This window comes from Mytilus edulis, chromosome 10, assembly GCF_963676685.1.
Source record: "Mytilus edulis chromosome 10, xbMytEdul2.2, whole genome shotgun sequence".
Taxonomy (NCBI): Eukaryota; Metazoa; Mollusca; class Bivalvia; order Mytilida; family Mytilidae; genus Mytilus; species Mytilus edulis.
In genome coordinates this window covers 7,172,705-7,192,273 of record NC_092353.1, presented here as the reverse complement: position 1 = coordinate 7,192,273, position 19,569 = coordinate 7,172,705, and the positions used below count along the sequence as shown (strand labels likewise).

The 19,569-nt window shown below is 30.8% G+C and overlaps 1 protein-coding gene across 1 annotated transcript; it reads left to right on the top strand.

Annotated features, from left to right (window-relative positions):
- The first annotated feature begins 2,272 nt into the window (after window positions 1-2,272).
- LOC139493265 (2'-5'-oligoadenylate synthase 1-like) lies at window positions 2,273-17,647 on the top strand. Its single transcript, XM_071281499.1, has 7 exons — window positions 2,273-2,480; window positions 12,197-12,389; window positions 13,234-13,395; window positions 13,971-14,247; window positions 15,639-15,814; window positions 16,618-16,793; window positions 17,297-17,647. The coding sequence occupies exons 2-7, from the start codon at window positions 12,237-12,239 to the stop codon at window positions 17,448-17,450; spliced, it is 1,098 nt and encodes a 365-aa protein (XP_071137600.1). The 5' UTR covers window positions 2,273-2,480; window positions 12,197-12,236; the 3' UTR covers window positions 17,451-17,647.
- The last annotated feature ends 1,922 nt before the right edge of the window (window positions 17,648-19,569 follow it).

Below are 19,569 nucleotides of genomic sequence, written 5' to 3'. Positions count from 1 at the left end.
CTTACCCTTCCGGAGCACATGAGATCACCCCCAGTTTTTGGTGGGGTTCGTGTTGCTAAGTCTTTTGTTTTCTGTGTTGTGTCGTGTGTACTATTGTTTGTCTTTTTCATTTTTAGCCATGGCGTTGTCAGTTTATTCTCGATCTATGAGTTTGACAGTCCATTTGGTATCTTTCGCCCCTCTTTTGCAACCTTTCCTTTACAGATACCTAGAAAACATATCATTATTTTAAACATTTCAGATGATAATTGTTTCCTTTACCACATTTCAGTATCATGTGTGACAGATATTTAACATTTCTAAAGTAAAAGTTCAAATAAAATTCAACATTTAGTCTCTCATAAATCGTAGTTGTTGATTTTTTATAATTCGTTTAACAAAATCCTTAATGGTATGTAATTTGAACAAACACAACAATTCCAATTGCGTTCATAAAGGTCGCATGCAATTTTCTGTTGTTTACCATTACTTGGTCTTTACCATTGCTGTTGGTATCTTAAGTATTGCTGGTAGCTATTGACTTCTATAGTTAGCAAAATCACCAAAAAACTGAATTCTGAGGAAAATTCAAAACGGAAAGTCCCTAATACAATATGTCGCTATTTGTTTATACTATTTTTGCATCCGTAATTTTCAATATTATGTTATCAGCTACCCGAATGAAAGTAATTTCCTCAACTCGTTTCGAACGAATTATATAAAGTACTATTTCCTATTACGAACATTGCAATACAGCTCTGATGGTTGACTCTAAGTCTCTGAAGATATCATCAACTCAGAAGTTAATGTTTCAATACTGATATGATTTTTTTTTAATTAAATTCCTCGTTTATAGTTTTTAAGTATTCGCAGTAATTATGTTCTTACTATTTTATGCATAATTCACTTTAGATTGATTTGCATACCCTGTGTATGTTTCTTTTGTGTTAAATATATATAAAACGTGTATTCATATTTATACACCACGACTTCCAAATAAATATTGTGCATGTATTAAAAATATCAAATGTTAGTTGTGAATACAGATTAATTACAATACTGTGCACCTTGATAGTAAGTTACGTACAAAACAGTACCTTCATAAAGAATCTTAAACAGTGAGTAAAAGAAAATTCTGTGTAATAATAATCATAAACAATTGAAAAATATTCTTAAAAGAGGAAATGTGTTTCACTTACTAAGTAAGCATTCCATAGATACCAAATATTATCTAAAGCTCAAAGTACCATGTGTCATCTGTTCACAGAATAAGGTAAACTGATCATGCTTTATCCGTGCATACACCCAGTAAAGGAGTAGGAGAAATATCAACTGAAGACAAAAAAACACCCACGTCACACACCTATAATGCAGCTAGGCATTAACGATTTATGTTCATCGTGCCAATAATATAGTTGTATTTTCAAAAAGCATTATGAATATTCATTGATCGGAACAAATTCGCTATATGACATGTACAAAGATTGGGAATTTTATTTTGTTTTGAAAAATGAATTGAAAGTTCCATTTTGCCATATGCATATGATTAGTTTGACAAAAATTAAGATTCTATAAATGTTTCATTTTGTGATCTTCTCATTTTTAACAGTGACGAGTCTTGTTATGAATCATCACATGTAATGAGGGTTATATGACAATAACAATTGCTAGCACTTTAATCTTTGAAACCGGCATATAATTTGTACTACGAATATGGATAGTGTTGGTGTATGCTGGCAAACATATTTGCTATACAAATCATCTTTAGATATATGTTTCATCTTTCTTTTTTGTATTACTCATTGTAAGGGGATGTTTAGGTTTTAAATAAAACAAGATAAAGTTGGGCACTCTGAAAAAAAAAAAGCCGACCATACATTTGAATAAACGACAATGATATTGCTTTGATATTTTGTGATTACTTTATACAATCTACGTACGGACCAAACCTTAAACATTTTAATTACAATCTCAAAGCATTGACAATGTTATAGTTATTGAAAAATACAATGCCCGTTAGCTTGTTGTTTTTACTGACTAAAGATTTGTTGAACGTAGATATTTGAATTAAAAAACGTACGTATTGTTGATACTGAAAAACAAAATATTTCAACTGTTAATGCAAAAAAAAACTAATTTAGTGTTGAGCAGACCAGTCAATGTAAACTAATTGTAGGACTGGTTTCAAGATCACGTCAGTAGCGAACCTGTCTAAAATTTACTTTCTTGGCAGTTAACAGAACAGTCCTAGGACCCACTTAACTTTTAAGGTTAACTTGATTGTAACCCTAATACCGATTGAACCTGTCCTAAAGCTCGCAAACATAAACTTTGACTAGTCAAAATTACTGGTGATCACCCATCTGTAATTGATTTACACAATCTGTTTCAAGGAAAACACGTTTCTGTATTTATAAGTATTGACAATTTATTCTAAATATAGTTCTAATCTGTAGTATACTATTTCTGATAATTTCGTTGATCAAGGTGCAAAGTAACAGGTAAGTGTTTTAATTTATTTTTTGTAACTTTTTATTGCCATTAAACACCATTTTTCCTCAATATTCACATGTAAATAAGAGAATGAATATTTATTTTGTTAGTGTGAGTACGTACAACGACATATAATATTTAATTTAGATTGCTAGCAGGCCATATACACCTGTCGTTATAACTTCTAAAAACAATTGATTATATATTTATTAAGGAAATTGAGATACGTCAGAAAAATACATGTACGTTTCAATTCTCCACCTTACATTTATTACTCATAAATTCTGAAGTAAGTAAACAGGTTTTGTTGATATCACTTTGAATGGCTAATATAATTTTCCTGTAGATCAAAAAATAACTTATGGATGTGTGTTACTTTGTTAAGAAATAACAAGCTTTTTAAAAAACTATTAAAAATTGATAGTATATAAATAAAGAAATTAAAAAAGTAGAAAAAATCGATATATAAGCCGTTGAAAATTTGGCGGGAAATAATTATCTCTAAATTTTTCCCATAATACCTTATTTGTTTCAAAGTCGATGAAAAAATCACAAGAATTCTCTACAATTTTGAAATAGGGTTTTTAAACTTTATGTTATAAAATTATGAAAAGAAAAGTAGGGGTTAGTGGGCATATTTGTTTAATATAAATACATGGATAAAACCAGAGGATTCCGAAAATCTGGCAAAAAAAATAAATGGAGGAGCAAACATCATTAAGTGGACATTTCATCTTCTATGTTTGCACAATTGAGGCAAAAATGGAGCTAAGTAAGGAAGTCAACGTAAGATCAGATATATAAGAAAAAGAAAGCGATAGTATGGAAGGTTTATTAAGCACTCAAGAATGCACAGATTCTTTATTTAAAATGAAACTTAATAAAGCCCCTGGAATTGATGGGCTAAGTGTCGAATTTTATAGAACTTTTTTGGGAACATCTTAAAGAGTTTGCAGTCAAAACTTTTAATCTTTCATTTGATAAAGGGGAGTTAACAAATTCACAAAAATTAGGAGTTATTTCCCTTTTACATAAAAAAAAATGATCCTCTCAGTTTAGACAATTATAGACCTATAACATTATTGAATGTTGACACAAAATTAGTTGCTTATTCACTTGCTCAAAGGATAATTAAAGTATTACCACAAATTATTCATGGAGACCAAAATGGGTATGTTAAAAACAGATACATAGGATATAATATTAGACAAATTCAAGATGTCATAGATTATACAGACAAATTTAATATAGAGGGTGCCTTATTATTTTTAGATTTTTCGAAAGCATTCGATTCATTAGAATGGGACTTTATGTTCTTTGCTTTACAAAAATTTGGATTTAAAAATTCTATGATGAGATGGATAAAACTTTTATACACTGACATAAAAAGTTCAGTTTTAAACAATGGGTGGATCTCTAAACCCATGAGTATATATCGTGGTATACGTCAAGGCTGCCCTTGCAGTGCGATAATTTTTGTTATTGCTGTTGAGATTCTTGCTTGTAAAATTAGGCAAGACCATAACCTAAAAGGATTTGAAATCAAGATAGATGGTAAAACCCACACTTTAAAAATAAGTCAATTAGCAGATGACACTACTCTTTTTCTCGAATCAAAACAAGATATTTCAAAAGCTCTTAACATGATTGAAAAATTTGGATCACTTTCAGGATTAAAACTTAACAGATCTAAAACAGAGGGTATTTGGCTAGGGAAGCAAAAACATTGTAAAGAAAAATATGAAAATATTAACTTTACAGAAAAACCAATTAAGAGTCTCGGGATATATTTTGGGCATAATAAAAAAGAGTGTCAAAAACTAAATTTTGATAAACAGCTAGAAAAGACTAAAAATTATGTCAAACTGAAAAAAAAGAAACTTAACCATGATAGGAAGAATAACAGTTATTAAATCTTTAATTATTCCTATAATCACTTATTTGGCTACAGTGTCAACCTTAAGCAAAGAATACTTGGACAAATTTAAAAAAATCATATATGAATTTTTATGGAACAATAAGACAGAAAAAGTTAAACGCACCGTATTAAGCTATAACCAACTAGCTGGTGGATTAAAAATGGTAAATATAGATAAATATATAGAATCTATAAAGATAGGTTGGATAAAAAGATTAACTGCTGATAAATTTCTTAATTGGATGGTTATACCAAAGTTTTATCTTAATAAATTTGGTAGCAATCTACTTATCTTAAGGATGAATACTAATAATATATATTCTATACCGGGTACTAAAGAGCTACAAGAATTTTATCTTGATATTAAAGTATGGTTAAAAAATAAAAATAATAAAACTAAAAATCCAAATAATTACAGACTTATCCGTCAAGAAGTTATTTGGGGAAATCAATTAACTAAATTTCAAAAGAAAACACTCCTTTTTCAAAATTGGATAGACAGTAATATCATTCATATAAATGATATCATTGATGAAAATGGAGTTTTTTCAGAAAAAATCATAAGTTTAAAGTTAAAACATAAATCAAACTGGATAGCTGAATTCTCAAGATTGAGAAAAGCAATCCCAAAAGAATGGTTAAAAATATTAAATGAAGAATGTTCAATAAAAACTAGTGTTTTAATAAATAACTCACTATATATAAGTGAAAAAAATTATTGCCAACATAAACTAGAAAAATTAGATTCAAAGAAAATTTATTCAATTTTAATAGAATATGATAAAGAAGTTCCAATAGGATATCATAAGTGGAATAGAATTTTGAAATGTGAAAACATACAAATTGAAGCTCAATATGTGCAAAAATTTATTCATAATTACTTAAAAGATAATAAACTGAAAATGTGCAGATGGAAATTATTACACTTTATTCTTCCAAACAAAGTCTTATTAAAACAATGGAAAATAAGCCATAACTCTACTTGTAATTTTTGTAACGTTACAGAAGACTATAAACATTTTTTTGTAACATGCCACTTTTTAGATGAGTTTTGGGGAGAAATATATAAGATACTTGAATTAGTTAAGATTGGTAGACACATTCTCACTGAAAAAAATTTAATCTGGGGATATAAAATTAAGGATGAACATTATTATGAAATAAACTTTCTACTTACAATTATTGTATTTACTATTCACAAAATACATTATTTGTCAGAATATAGAACACAAAATATCAACATATATAATGTTTTTAGGTCAGAATTTAAAATAGGATTATTATTACAAAAAAAATATATTAATATTGAAGGTAAAGGGATACTAGAAAAGATATATTCTTATATTTGACAGCATTATTGTCAGTATTGCAATATTTTATGTATTTTACAGAGCTCCTTGTACTTCAATTGTTTGATAGATGTTTTTTTTTTCAATGAGTTTTGAAAGTGAAAGTACAAATTAAAAATCTATGTACTTTTTCCTTAAATCTATATACTGTAACTTTATATTATACATAAGATATGCAAATTATGCTTAATACATTATGAGAACAAGATTCTTATGTAAACCTACCTTCCGTGGCTAATTCATTTAAATTTGGCAAGCACGTGGTGAAAGTAATTATAATCCACACAAAAAATAACAAATGAATTTACCGTTATACCGGACGACAGAGAAATACATTAAACCACAAATCAAATTCGGAACACGCTTAAATAACCCGTGATTCTGTTTTTATCCCCAACATCTATCAGATAGTTACAATATATATATATACAGTTCATATTCAAAGTTATAATTGTAAAAGTATAGAGAATTAATGTATTTAATGATAAACAATGTATAATGACAAATAATATATAAACTAACAAAATTATAAAAATACTACCTGAAGATACCCTGGTCTTAAGGTACTAACAAACAGGGATCTTTACTGAAATAGCTGTACCAGTGAAGAAATCTGTTAACAGCATGTGATATATTGTTGTTGAATAAAAAAAAAAAGAAAAAAAAAGAAAAAGAAACGAAAGGGTTTAAATTTGACTTAAAAGTGGGACGAAAGATACCAAAGAAACAGTCAAACTCATAAATCTAAAATAAATTGACAACGTCATGGCTTAAAATGAAAAAGACAAACAAACAACAGCACACATGACACAACAGAGAAAACTAAAGAATAAACAACACGAACCCCACAAAAAACTAGGGTTGATATCAGGTGCTCCGGAAGGGTAAACAGATCATGCTTCACATGTGGCACCCGTCGTTAAAACAGCTCTTAAAAACGACTTTGTAACTCCAAATTGATAATTGAAGGAGTTATAAGCCAAGAAAAGGATAACATAAGGAATAACATGAATTTCCAGCGCAATTACGATTTTGAGTTTGCACTTAACTAATCGAACACTGAATAGAATGATGTTATTAACATCAGGTATAAATTTTAGTCCACAATCAAAATAAGTACGTTATAAGTGTCTTATAAGCACAAAATAAATAGTTGTCCCAACTTGACAAAGTCTGTTGCACCAGTTATCTAGTGAGAGTTGTCTCATTGGCGCTTACACCACATCTTTCTATAGCTATCTAGTGTATCTTGTATTAGGAATACTTTAATTCATAGCAAATACACGTTATTGAATGAAGTAATTTTTAACCGAATATTTATAAGTCTGCAATACGATTGTAGGTAGACAATGTTCTATTTTTAGTTAAACATACTATTTTTATAGTTTTATAGTGTCTCTAGTTTGTTTTATTAGTGAAAAATATCTCTTGAGTAAAGCTTGAGACATTGTTTTGGTATCTAAACCATAAGCTGAAATGTTAAAAGTAGAAAACTATTCACTAAGATAAAAGAAATGTATCAAATAGCTTAGTTTTGTAGATCGTTAGGTAAAACAAAGTACACATAGGACAAATGGCTACGTGTTGTGAGCTAGATCGGCTCAATATGAAGTAAAGGACTGAAGGACATACTTTGGTGACGCCTTATTAAATAAACGTCAATGTCTTAAAACGATTCACTTATTTTTGTAGAACATGGTTGGTTTAAAATAAGACCAACCAGTGTTGAAATGCACGATCTGCTGAATTAGGCCGTGTTCACATGGACCTAAACTCGATGTTGTGTTAGTGTAACTCACACATAGCCTAAACATAATAACGTTCCCATTGATAAAACTTAATGTTTACATGTAGTTTAAATCATGTTTTGTTTACATGCAGTCGATAGTCGATGTAGGCCTTGTGAAGGCTAAGTACACAAAACTGGGCATTCAGAACTTTAATTTTCCTACAGCTCTTTACAGCAATTTTTGTCTAAACTTGTTTGTTATAAAAACACTTTACGTAGCCTTATTAACCTCTTATCAAGACTCATCCATCATCATTGCCGAACACATAATTCATTTGAAAAGGTCTTCCCGAATCGACTGGACGTACACACTGACAGAAATAGTTGCCACTGGTATTTACTCAAACAACGATTCACTCAGAAATGCATTACTGAAAAAGGGTTAGGTTAATTGTTTGTTTGTGTAGTATCTCAGATCCGTTAAAATACAATTAGAAATAAAAAAATCTTTTTCTTCGTCTATAAGCACGCTGATGCAGCCTACGTTTTAAATGCGTAATCGAGACATCTTTTAACTACTGTAAATCATCCAAAATGTCTTTCTTAAAGGAGCAACCGCTTTACTTTTTAAAACAAGGGGGAGGGGATTCTGAGTCAGAATTTTTTATAAAAAAGTTTATATTGTTTTTCTTTTTTCGATGGTACCAATTCAATATTTAACATGTTTAACACTATAGGCCTAATGTATGGAGAAACTTTGAATACAGAATATTTGTTCATTCTAATCATGTATGACCCATTTTTTTTTAAATTGAATTGTGGAAAAATCAATCCCCCTTTTTTTTTTTTTAAGTCAAATGGTCGTTCCCTAACTGCTAGGAAAGTTGTTTGAAAATTTGAATTCGGTTCTACGTAATGAACATTTAAATGACATATAGTTTACAAGTGTGAACAAATCTTATGGACAGGTAGCTAAACAAGGTGTATAGATGTGAAAAAAATTATTGTGAAACTAGTGTACATTACATTAAACCAAATGTAAACATGTTTACTGTACACGGCGTTTGGTGGGAAGACGGCCTCAGATTCAACATACCCTTACTACACTTACTGGACCAATTTGCACTTTAAATTAAAGTAAAATGACCTAATGGACACGTTTGGTGAATTTATAAATCAATTTATTGTTGAATTATATATTTGGATATAGAGAATTTGAGATGAACATATATTTGATTATTTGGTATGACGGTTATCATTAACATTTGAACGTTCATCTATGGGGAAAGGTCTCTACTGTAGTGACTCTATCGAATCTTAAAACTGTAAACATAACACTCCTAAATGTTAGTTTGAAGCATTTAACTAATATTAAGACCTTGAACATTCTCGTAAAGCTCTCGAGATGGCGATACGCTACATGGGACAATTATTCATTCTTTAAGCATATCTTATAAAACGTAATATTACAAATAACGATTGATAGCAAACTATACAAATGTTTTTGTTTTGCAGTCAATATATATTCATACCAATACACACTTGACATGTATGGATTTATTATGAACATTAAAGGAAGTTATAAATTATATTATAATCATATTCTTCTCTTAACACACAGCAAGTATTACACAACATTTGTTGGCAAGATTAAAAGTTCGATAAATACATTTCTTAAGAGGAATATTATTCAAATAGAAGTTTAAAACATTAGTCACTACATATAGGTGCAGATATACCTTGTGTTGCAAATGAATTTGATTTTTAAACATTTTGACAGTTTTTATGAGTACTCTGAACAGTCCTTGGACCAGGACCTTGAACAAATAATTGTTTTTTGACTGTAGGTTGTACTTTGTAAATACAACTGTTTCTCAAACCACGTCTCTTTTGGGAAGAACTAGAATATTCATAGATAATTAATTTTGTTAACATGCTGGTTCCCAGTTCTGATCTGTAGGTTGAATCTCATAAAGACATATCTTGGGAATGTTACCAGTAAATATACATATGAGTATTGTTTATATTGAAATCTTAGGTAACCCTACAGTCGAGGTAGGATTAGGTAAGAAATTTAGTGTTAGTCTAAACTCTCAGAAGTCATAATCAAAGTGGTACAGTTTAAGCCGAAACGATGTTCCTATGGGAAAATGTATTGTAAATATTTACAGAAATGCAACCTATATTGGATGAAATAACAGAACATACAGAATTTAACCAAATTTGAATTATCCCACAGATTTTAGTGAAATTAACTAAAATATGAAGTTTTATAAATATTTCATAAAGATTGATGACTCAGCATAAAGTCACAGTCTGCATAGTTCGCTTAAATGCCTAAATGCAAATTAAATTCATAGTAAATTTAAGTTAAATTGTTTAGAAGTGCTTATATCTACTCTTCGCAGTCGTTGAAAATCATAGATTATTCTTGACTTTTATTATTGGGGTGTTTTCGTCCTGTCGACAACCCAAAAGTAAAACGTCACACCAAACTATGCTTTTTTGTCACGGCGGCATAAAAAATACAGGCTACAAATACAAAAAAATATCCCAACAAAACTTACATTAGTGTGTTCTATCCTGAATATGTACTAAATATTTCATATTGCTAAAAACAGCAGAACATTTTAAGAAATTTGAGGCCCCAGGGGGAAAACAAATATTATTGCCTACAGAGATAATTGAAAATTGTTGAACATCTTTAAAAACTTAGTAAGGAAAGTACTGACTGACACTGGTGATATGTGTTCTTAAAATTAGATTGAAGCGAGGGCTTGGTTTGGGTATTTTTGTGTCTTAAATACAGAAACTGACAATTAGTTTAAAGCCCATAAAACTATATAAGAAATATCCTGTATCTAAGACTACAATACCAATTAGAATCAATATAACATTAAATTGGTTTATGGTAAAGATGTGATAAGCAATCTGAGAAAACAAGTACATGGTGCAATACAGAGATACAGATATATTTTAGAGCTATCAATGTGCATATGTATACACAAATAATATTCAGTATGATTTTATTTAAATGATAACCAAAACAAATATGGCATGTATCACAAAAGCAATTGTCAACATCAAATAACTCTGTTGATTAAGTCATATGTTTGAATAAATTTATGTAATGTGTTTATAAGGTAATCCGATTGACATTGTTTAAGGTCAGATGTCACTGATCATTTTGCAAAGCCTTATGGTTTAATCATGTACTTATCTGAAGCAGTAATCAATTAACATTTTCAGAGGCAATAAGTCCTATCAGAGAACAATTGTATTGTGTGAGACCAAATATATAATATTATCATTACTATGCAACAAATATTTATCACTATAGTAAATATAACTTCAAAAGAGTCAAAGAAAATGCCAAAAAAAGCAAAATTGAGAACCTGACATAGGGCTTTGACCTTGCGTCATTTTCTAAGTTAGAATCCCGAACCAATTGACCTAAAAAAAATAGACTCTTGGTCTATAGTTTATGAGTTGCAAAATTATAACGACACATTTGTTTGGTAAAAGTAGATTACTCCTATGAAATTTAAAACAATTGCTTCGATCCAAGTCAGCAAAACTTCATGAGGATGTAAAATAAAGTGGAAAGACTTAATAGTCCAGACATGTTGCATGTATAGAATTATTTATAGAAATGATGGAATGTAAAGTTGCATGCGGTGCTGTACCCCTATTTTGATTTGTTTACCTATTATATCTGTTGGTTTTGTTCACACATTGTCGTCAATGTAATGTAATTTTATACGTCTGTTATAAAAGTGGGAGGTTTATATAGCTATTAAACCAGTTTTTTATTCACCATATTTGATTTTTCAGTCGATTAACTTTCTGCTTGGTTTGCAATACTTATATGAAATCATTGGGTGCTCTATAATATCAAAATACTAGATAAATTATTCAAAATTAATACCTCTTCGTTTACGTTTTAATTCTAAGAAATTGCTTTACATTTATGATCCTTTTTATAAATACGAGGAAAGAAACTAGTGTGTCAAATATGTTTTTAGCTGTAATGATAAATGTACAACCATTGAATGGACTCAAACGCAATTGTTTACGCACTTAAGACACAGTATGTTTTTGCAAATCATGATGTTACCCAGTTAGCATAGTTGATGCCTACCATTATAATTCTAAATATCAACGATGACATGTAACCTCAGTTCGATATTTGTTACGACGGACAAATAGCTTGTCACGTATTAAACAAATTGAACATACGCAAATCAAATACAGGGATGTAAGCGATGATATTGTGAAGAGCTTTGCGTCTTTTCACGAGATTAAACCTTCAGGCCTATATAGATTTATAATTAAGTTATCTATTATTAATAATATTCTGATAACAGAAGGGCAAGTATTTGGTGAAGTTCCCTTTCCCTTGATATTGACATTAAGTCGAGTGAAAACTGTTAAAAACAGTTTATTTCTTAGCAACTATCACAGAATACTTACCTGGTTATTTTAAACGGTTCCGCGACATTTTTTAGCCCAAAGTTTCGACTTTAAAGGTGTTGGTAGTTGAATAGCGTAATAATTACTTTAACCATTCATTGCTATTGTATTTAAAAGTATCAACACAGTTCGCATGACTTATTTTGAACCATTACCCAGTGAAATTGTAATTATTTTTATTTTCTCTATCAAATTATCATAACCTCTCTTATAACTTTAAACTATTGTCCTGCAAGTATTGCTTACACTTTGCAGAATCAAACCCTTTTTCGTAAACTATCCAGTTTCTGTAAACATGGGTAGACGAGTTTCGTGGAAATACAGAATGGAACATCCAAAAGAGTTCCCCTATGTTTGCGACCTTTGTAAGCCTGCTAATAGAAGATTTAAAAAACTACTAAGCAAAGAAAGCCACGATAAGATGACGAGTCGACATGATCGTGTTTCTGTAAGTTGATAATTAAAATTATTTTGTTGGTGGCATAACGTAATAATGTTCTTATTTTTTCATAACATGCTGTTACCGTGTATCATCGGTATAGCGGATATAGCCATTATACGTACTTCGAAACGTGAAAAGCTATATACCGTACATTCACTTAACTATGCACCGTACAGAAGGATTAATGTGGTCAGCTATACAACGTACACAACGCTTCTTTGCGGGATAAAGTACTGAAAAATAATATATTTATGAAAGATGTCAACACCAATTATTGAAACAGCTATTTTTATTACGCACACACAGTGGCCTTCGATCAGAAAAAACAGTTGAAATGAATATAGAATCATATCGGTTGAGACGGGCGCCTTCTATCAGAAAAAACAGTTGCAATGAATATAGATTCATATCGAATGAGACGGGCGCCAACTTCTTTGACAAAAATTTGCAAATAATTTCAGTAAGCGTTCTTGTTTTGGGAAAATAATGAGACTCTAATGAGACTCTAATGATCAACTTACGCCCAACTCATGTGCTCAAACAAAAAACTATGTTTAGATTGAAGTACACATTGCTATTACCGGTATGGAAATACAACAAAGTTGTCATTACCGTGTCAGTTAAAAATGGATCACGCCCGCTCTGTTACCACCTATATCTGCTTTACCGATGATATATGGTGGCTGTAAGTGCAGTTTAAAACTTTGCACAAAAATAAAAAAAAACGACAAGAATAAAAATGTTATAAGCTCGTCAAACGATAACCATGCGGAATATGATGCAATGTATATGGTTATGTAGGATATGTATGTTATGTTAATTTTTAGGACTCATTTGTTTTTAATAACAGGTTCAAAAAAGACGAATGCAAAGGTCCAACATCAACAAAACTATTGACTCGCTCTTACCTGATGAAAATTATAGACATGAGCGCAACGCTGTAATCAAACGTATTGGAAATATTTTAAAGAATAATGTATCTCTTAAATACCAACCAGCAGAAGTAATTACGGTAAGAAACACGGTCTGTTTTGTAATTTTTTATTTCTATATATATTCATTTTTGAATATTGTTAATAATCTAAAGTGGTTTTTAATACTTAGAGATAAGTGTACCTTCGAAGTTCTTTTGTTTTGGTTATACATCTAATTAGAGTTAGACCCCAATAATTGGCATGTTTTTATTTTTCTATACCATTGTTGTCACAGCTGGCGAGTCGAGACCTGATAAAGTTGATTGAATAGTCATTTATGACATTTATCGCCTGAAAAGTTATGAAAAAGGCGATGACAAATAAACTAGCAAAATACAAACAGGTATACATATTTATATACAGTTTTGTAATTAGTAATGATGATATCGCAATAGTAGTCAAATATCTAGGCACAACAAATAGCTTTTATAATAACCAACTAAATTTAATATTGCAGGTATTAGACTATTCGCAAAAATGTAGCCTAATTTATCTTATTTATTTCGTTCATCTATAATAAAAATAGACTAACGATTTTGGGGTTACAGTAATAACTCAGCTACAACTAACAACAAGTCAGTCAATAGAATATATAACTTAATTCTAACTCAAGGCTGGATCCACTGGAAAGGGAACTGCAATTAAAGGATCTTCAGATGTAGATATTGTATTCCTTTTGCCGAAAGGAACTTACAACACCGTTAGTAGAATGCTGGTCGACCACACACAGATTTTGGATGACATTAAGGGAACTTTAAAAGCATCAGGATACACGGTAACAGGAAGATCTGCAAGGGCATTGCAGTTGAGAGTAACCTGTTACGAGCCTGGTTCTGGGAGAACTCACTACATCGATGTGGATATATTACCTGCTGCAAATCTGGAAAACTGTATGTTTATAACGAGTATTTTGGACTGACGATATCACGATAGAAATAATTCTTCTTCCTTTGGTATAATAATAAAAAGTACAATATCAAACAAATATTATAAAAATCATCAACGGTACCAAATTTATATTCTAGTACGACTTATAGATTATCGTTGATTATCTCAACGAGATTGATTTTCTCGCTTGAGCCGGGACGTCGAAAGCGAGAAAGGTACTCGAGTTGAGATGACCAATGATAATCTGTTTATCGCTGTTTTACTTATGACGACGTTGTCAATTTCATGTCAATTTCGTTAGCAACGCCACGTGCCTGCTTAGTTTTTAGCGGTAATTTTCCATCTCAAGCGAGTAGCATGATATGAAAAATTATCACAAAAAAAGATCAAAGGAAAAATTCACAAATTATCGATAAATACATATTATACACGCGTTTCGAATATAAAAGAACTCAGGTGTGCGCTCCGAATTTTAAAGGTTAAACAATTGCGAAGTGGAAGAACACTTAACAGAAAAGTTAGAATCAAATCTTAAACCATTTTGGCCAGGGATAAATCAAACTTTCGTATGATTTAACGTTTAATGAATAAGTAACAACAATTGTGTATTAATTGTTAGAATTTTCTTTTGTTATTGTACTGAGCTTATTCAAATTGAATTAAATTTATCATGTATGTAAAAGGAAAATATGTATAAACATGATTACATTTATATGAATAAATATGAGTAATTGAATGCAAGTTACGTTTTTGTGGATTTATCTTCATCAGGAACGCTACATGTTTCTTTCTATTTTAGTTTTTGCCCTATTAACAATTTTACTGCTATAACTAAGAGATTACCTTTATAATGACATCTGCAGAGGAATTTTCCGCGAAGGATACTCATTCAGGAAGAAGAAATAAAAGAATTGGGAATTGTAGCAAGGGCAATAAGTATATTGGCAGTTTTCAGTAAACATATAAATTAGAAAAAAAGAAAAAAGGATGAGAGTTGTAGCAAGTCTAGGAACACTCTAGGGAAATGAGACCAAGCTATGTCAACAAATGAATAACGTAAGGCTCCTGAAATCACAAAGGACATCAAAGTATATTCAAATCAAGTTAAAGTAATTGTGTTGATGGAGATGTTACATCATTTTGTTAACATGCAAAACTGATATTTCTTTTACGACGCTTAAAAATACAAAATGTTCGGCCGTATACATAACAAATGCTATTATATCGTGTATTTGTGTTTCTATACATGTTTTTTTTATAGAAAGACACAAGTAAAATAGTTACTGTATGTAGATGTGGTCTTTATTTTTTTTATCTGCAATTTAAACAAAAAATGTTTAATTTGTAAGAATTCCATTTGTAAAATTGAACTAGGTCATTGATGCTGTTTTAGATAAACGTCCGGAAATCTTCCAGAAAATGAGAGATTGTCCTGTAGCTGAACGAAAGTTTTTTACACCATCGCTAACAAAAACTCAACGAGGTTTTGTTAAAAGTGAAATACCTGCCCAGCTGAAGCGGTTAATTCAGTATGTTAAACATTGGAAAACCGCAATGATGAAAGTTAAGGTATATGCAATATCTATTTAGTTTATAGTTCATGCGATTCCCGCAGATGTGAGTGTCACCTGTCTTTTTCTCTTCCTACTCGATCTATGAAAATTTTAACAGCTATAAATAGTCTTATGTAATGCGTTTTTATTATACATTTTAAAAAACGTATTGTTTTACTTTGCATTTACTTACCAGGAGCAGCAATAGTCATTGTGTTGGATTTTATTTTACACATAGCTTTTGATGAGAACTGATATAGTCTGCTCTAAGAACATTTATATGACTAATTATTCTGATGGTTATAAAGACCTATTAAACCTTATCCTTATTATATATGTATATTGGTCTTGTTCAAGGGAAATTGTATGTTGTAGAGTGGTAACATGTTTAGTGGTTTATATGTTTGTTATTGTCTCATCCTTATAATTATCAATTAAAATTAAACTAGACATTTTGTTCAGATCATGATTCTAAATGACATTGTGTAATGTTGGAAAGGATATGAATATTCGAGACGGATTGAAATTAAGCAAAATATGTTATATAATACATACTTTATTAAGGTAAGGTATCTACCCATAGCGGTCTTCATACTCCTTCGATGTATATTAACCAATGCTGTTCAACTCTCTATTATCACTTTTTAATACATTAAGATCGGCATTGAGGGTGCATTGTGCGTTCTTAGCTAGACTCCTTACCCGGTTTTGCTTTTTATGGACTTGTTAACTCAAATTGAACGCTTTTCGTAATTACAAAAAATGGGCGAAACAGTTCAAGTCAACTGTTCTTATCTAATTCAATATACCTTTTTTCAGAGTCCACCTTCATCTTATTCTTTCGAATTGCTTGCCATTTATTTATGGCAGCAGGATGGTAAACCACAAACCTTTAAGATTGAAAACGGACTGCGTCGAGTTATGGAACAATTAGCAGATTATCAATCTATCAAAGTAGAATTTTTCGAGTACTTTAATCATAACATGCACCAGAGGTAAGCCAAATTTATTTTGAATAAGACGTATAAGTGTGTGAAAAAAAATGTTTTCAAACACAAAAACATACATAAAACTAGTTTAAACACTACATAAATGATTTTCAGTATGAATCAACATCGTTTGTTCTGATTTCGACCAATGTATTATTAAATAGAACCTCATCGTTTAAAAAGGTTCTTTCTACATTTTGTTCATACAACTATAGAATCAGTGAGGTAATTCGGAATCGGTTAAGCTATTACAAAATACAAAAGAGATGAGCATTTAATTTACCCCAATGTCAATGACCAGCCAGTCTTTGTATGTTATTTGTCCTCTCCTAAAAAATGAAAACTTTGATGTTAAATGCGACAGATGACTTCTAATATAATCTACTTTATTTGAAGTTTATTCATCTCGAAGAAAACATTGTGTCGGTGTAAGATCGAATAAAATATTGTTATCAGTAGTAAATTGCATTCTAATGAAAAATAGTTAATTTTAATGAAACTTTTTTTAGACACATTGGACCCCACATAATAGATCCTGTGAATCCATTCTCTAATGTTCTTGACGTATCTAATTCTGATTGGAGTGCGGTAGCACTAAACGCCAGGAACTATCTTAAACAGGCAGAGATGAGAAATGCTACTAGTCGATTCTGCGACTTATAAGGAAAATTATAGCCATTAAATGCAGTTTCTTTAATAATATTTTGGATGCATTTCAGACATCACTAAAGACAAATATGGTGTAATCAATAATAAGGGGGGCATATTACGACGTGGTCACCTTTAAACATTTGTTGCATTCTTTGTACTTTGATTATTTGAATTGATATTTTTATGATTTTATTAAAATTTATACTGCACTCGTTCTATTTAAGCAGTCAAAATGCGTTGACTGTATATATCTATGTCATATACAGTCACTGACCCGATATCACTTTTCCTCATGATTATTTAAATAGAAGTTGCCGAAATAATATTTCAGTATTCATACGACCTCTTCAACCTGTTTTTGTTTCCAATTCATACAACGATGCGTGGAACGACTCAGCCTTGTTTCTTTGGCAATTATTGGAAAAACATATTTCATTTGTTAATATTTTTTTGTTTGCTTATGACTGGTATTTAAGTCCATACTCAAACAATTTCGTTCACCATCGAGTATGGGTTTCAACATGTAAATGTACATTTCATTGTGCTGTATATTTTTTTTAAGGTTGCAGTATAAAGACTATAATAGTACATTGACCTGACATATCAACGATATAAGGATTCGGCCCGAAACGGGAAAATAGCTCGGCACAGCCTCGCATTTCCCCCGTTTCTAAGCCTCATCCTTATATCGTTTTAAAATATGTCAAGTCAATGCACTATTATTTTCTATATATAAGCATTAATCTACGTGTATTAAATGTTGGAAAGCAAGAAAATCAAGTTTGAGTATAAATGGAAAGAAACTTTTGATATGGTTCAGATCAAACTTTGATTGTATATACGTCAAACAGATTTGAAGAAAAACATGTTGTTAAGAGTCCTGCTTACAAGGCATATACTATATCAACGTGCAAAATTCATTCTCATCATAAAAACATTAAAGAAGAGAAATAAAAACGATAGCAACATGTTATACAGACAACCGAAGTTTGAGCATCATGATCCATCCCTTTCAAACAGTGTTGATCAACTTGGAAAGGTTCTCTAAAATCAGAATCAGTTTCTGCTTCAGGTGATAACCCAAATGAATTATACTATTTATGCACAATTTGTATTTAATGCTTACGTATCAGTCTGGAATCTGTATGCAGGATACATGTTAATCGGGAACCCTAAGGACTTAGTTTAACTACTATACTACTTATTTTGTTTTCTCTCCAACTATTTTTACTATATCTGTGCACTTTGTGTTATGAAGATACGTATAAAATTTTAGCGTAGGCGTTATATAGTCATTGATCGTATATAGCCGTGTTAGTGATATTGTGTTTTCGATAAGTTAAATATTTGAAGTATTTTAAAAAATACTATTAGGACTACGTTTATTTAGCAAACATACTTCATATTTATTTTACCAACAGTCCATCTTTAAAGCCTAATAGAACTCAATCTAAATATCAAAATTACGAGTTCGGTTTAAATAATGGGTGAATGAAGCTGTTAAAGGGATACAGTTATCTAAGATATACACGGTAAATCTAGATCTTGATAATAGACAAAAGCTTTGGTCAGAAGTATAACGGTATGGTAAGGCACATCATCTATGTCTTTTAAACATAGCATCAGTATGGTCTCGTCGAGATATGGATAGAATGCATGCCTCTTGATGTTAAAAGTTAAAACATCGTTATTTATTATGACTCTTTTAATGAGACTGAGACTGTTGGGCTTATTTTAATCTTTTTGTCGAGATAAAAGTTCGTTAGAAATACTGATATCAACGTGTCAGTAATATATTCTTTTATTGAATAAGCAGCCAACTTACAACATTAATCCTCCTCCTCCTCCTCCTCCTCACCACCACCATCACAACCATCAATAATCATCAACATCATTACCATCATCCTCAACAACCCTAGCACCACCACCACCACGAACAACAACAACCACCCCACTACCACCGTCATATCCACCATCATTACCACTACCACCACATGCACCACCACCACCTATTGTCCCACCATCACCATCACATTCACCACTTCCATCATCGACACCACATCCACTCCCACGAACACCATCACTATCACCACTATGACCACCACAACCATTATCACCTTCTAAACCATTA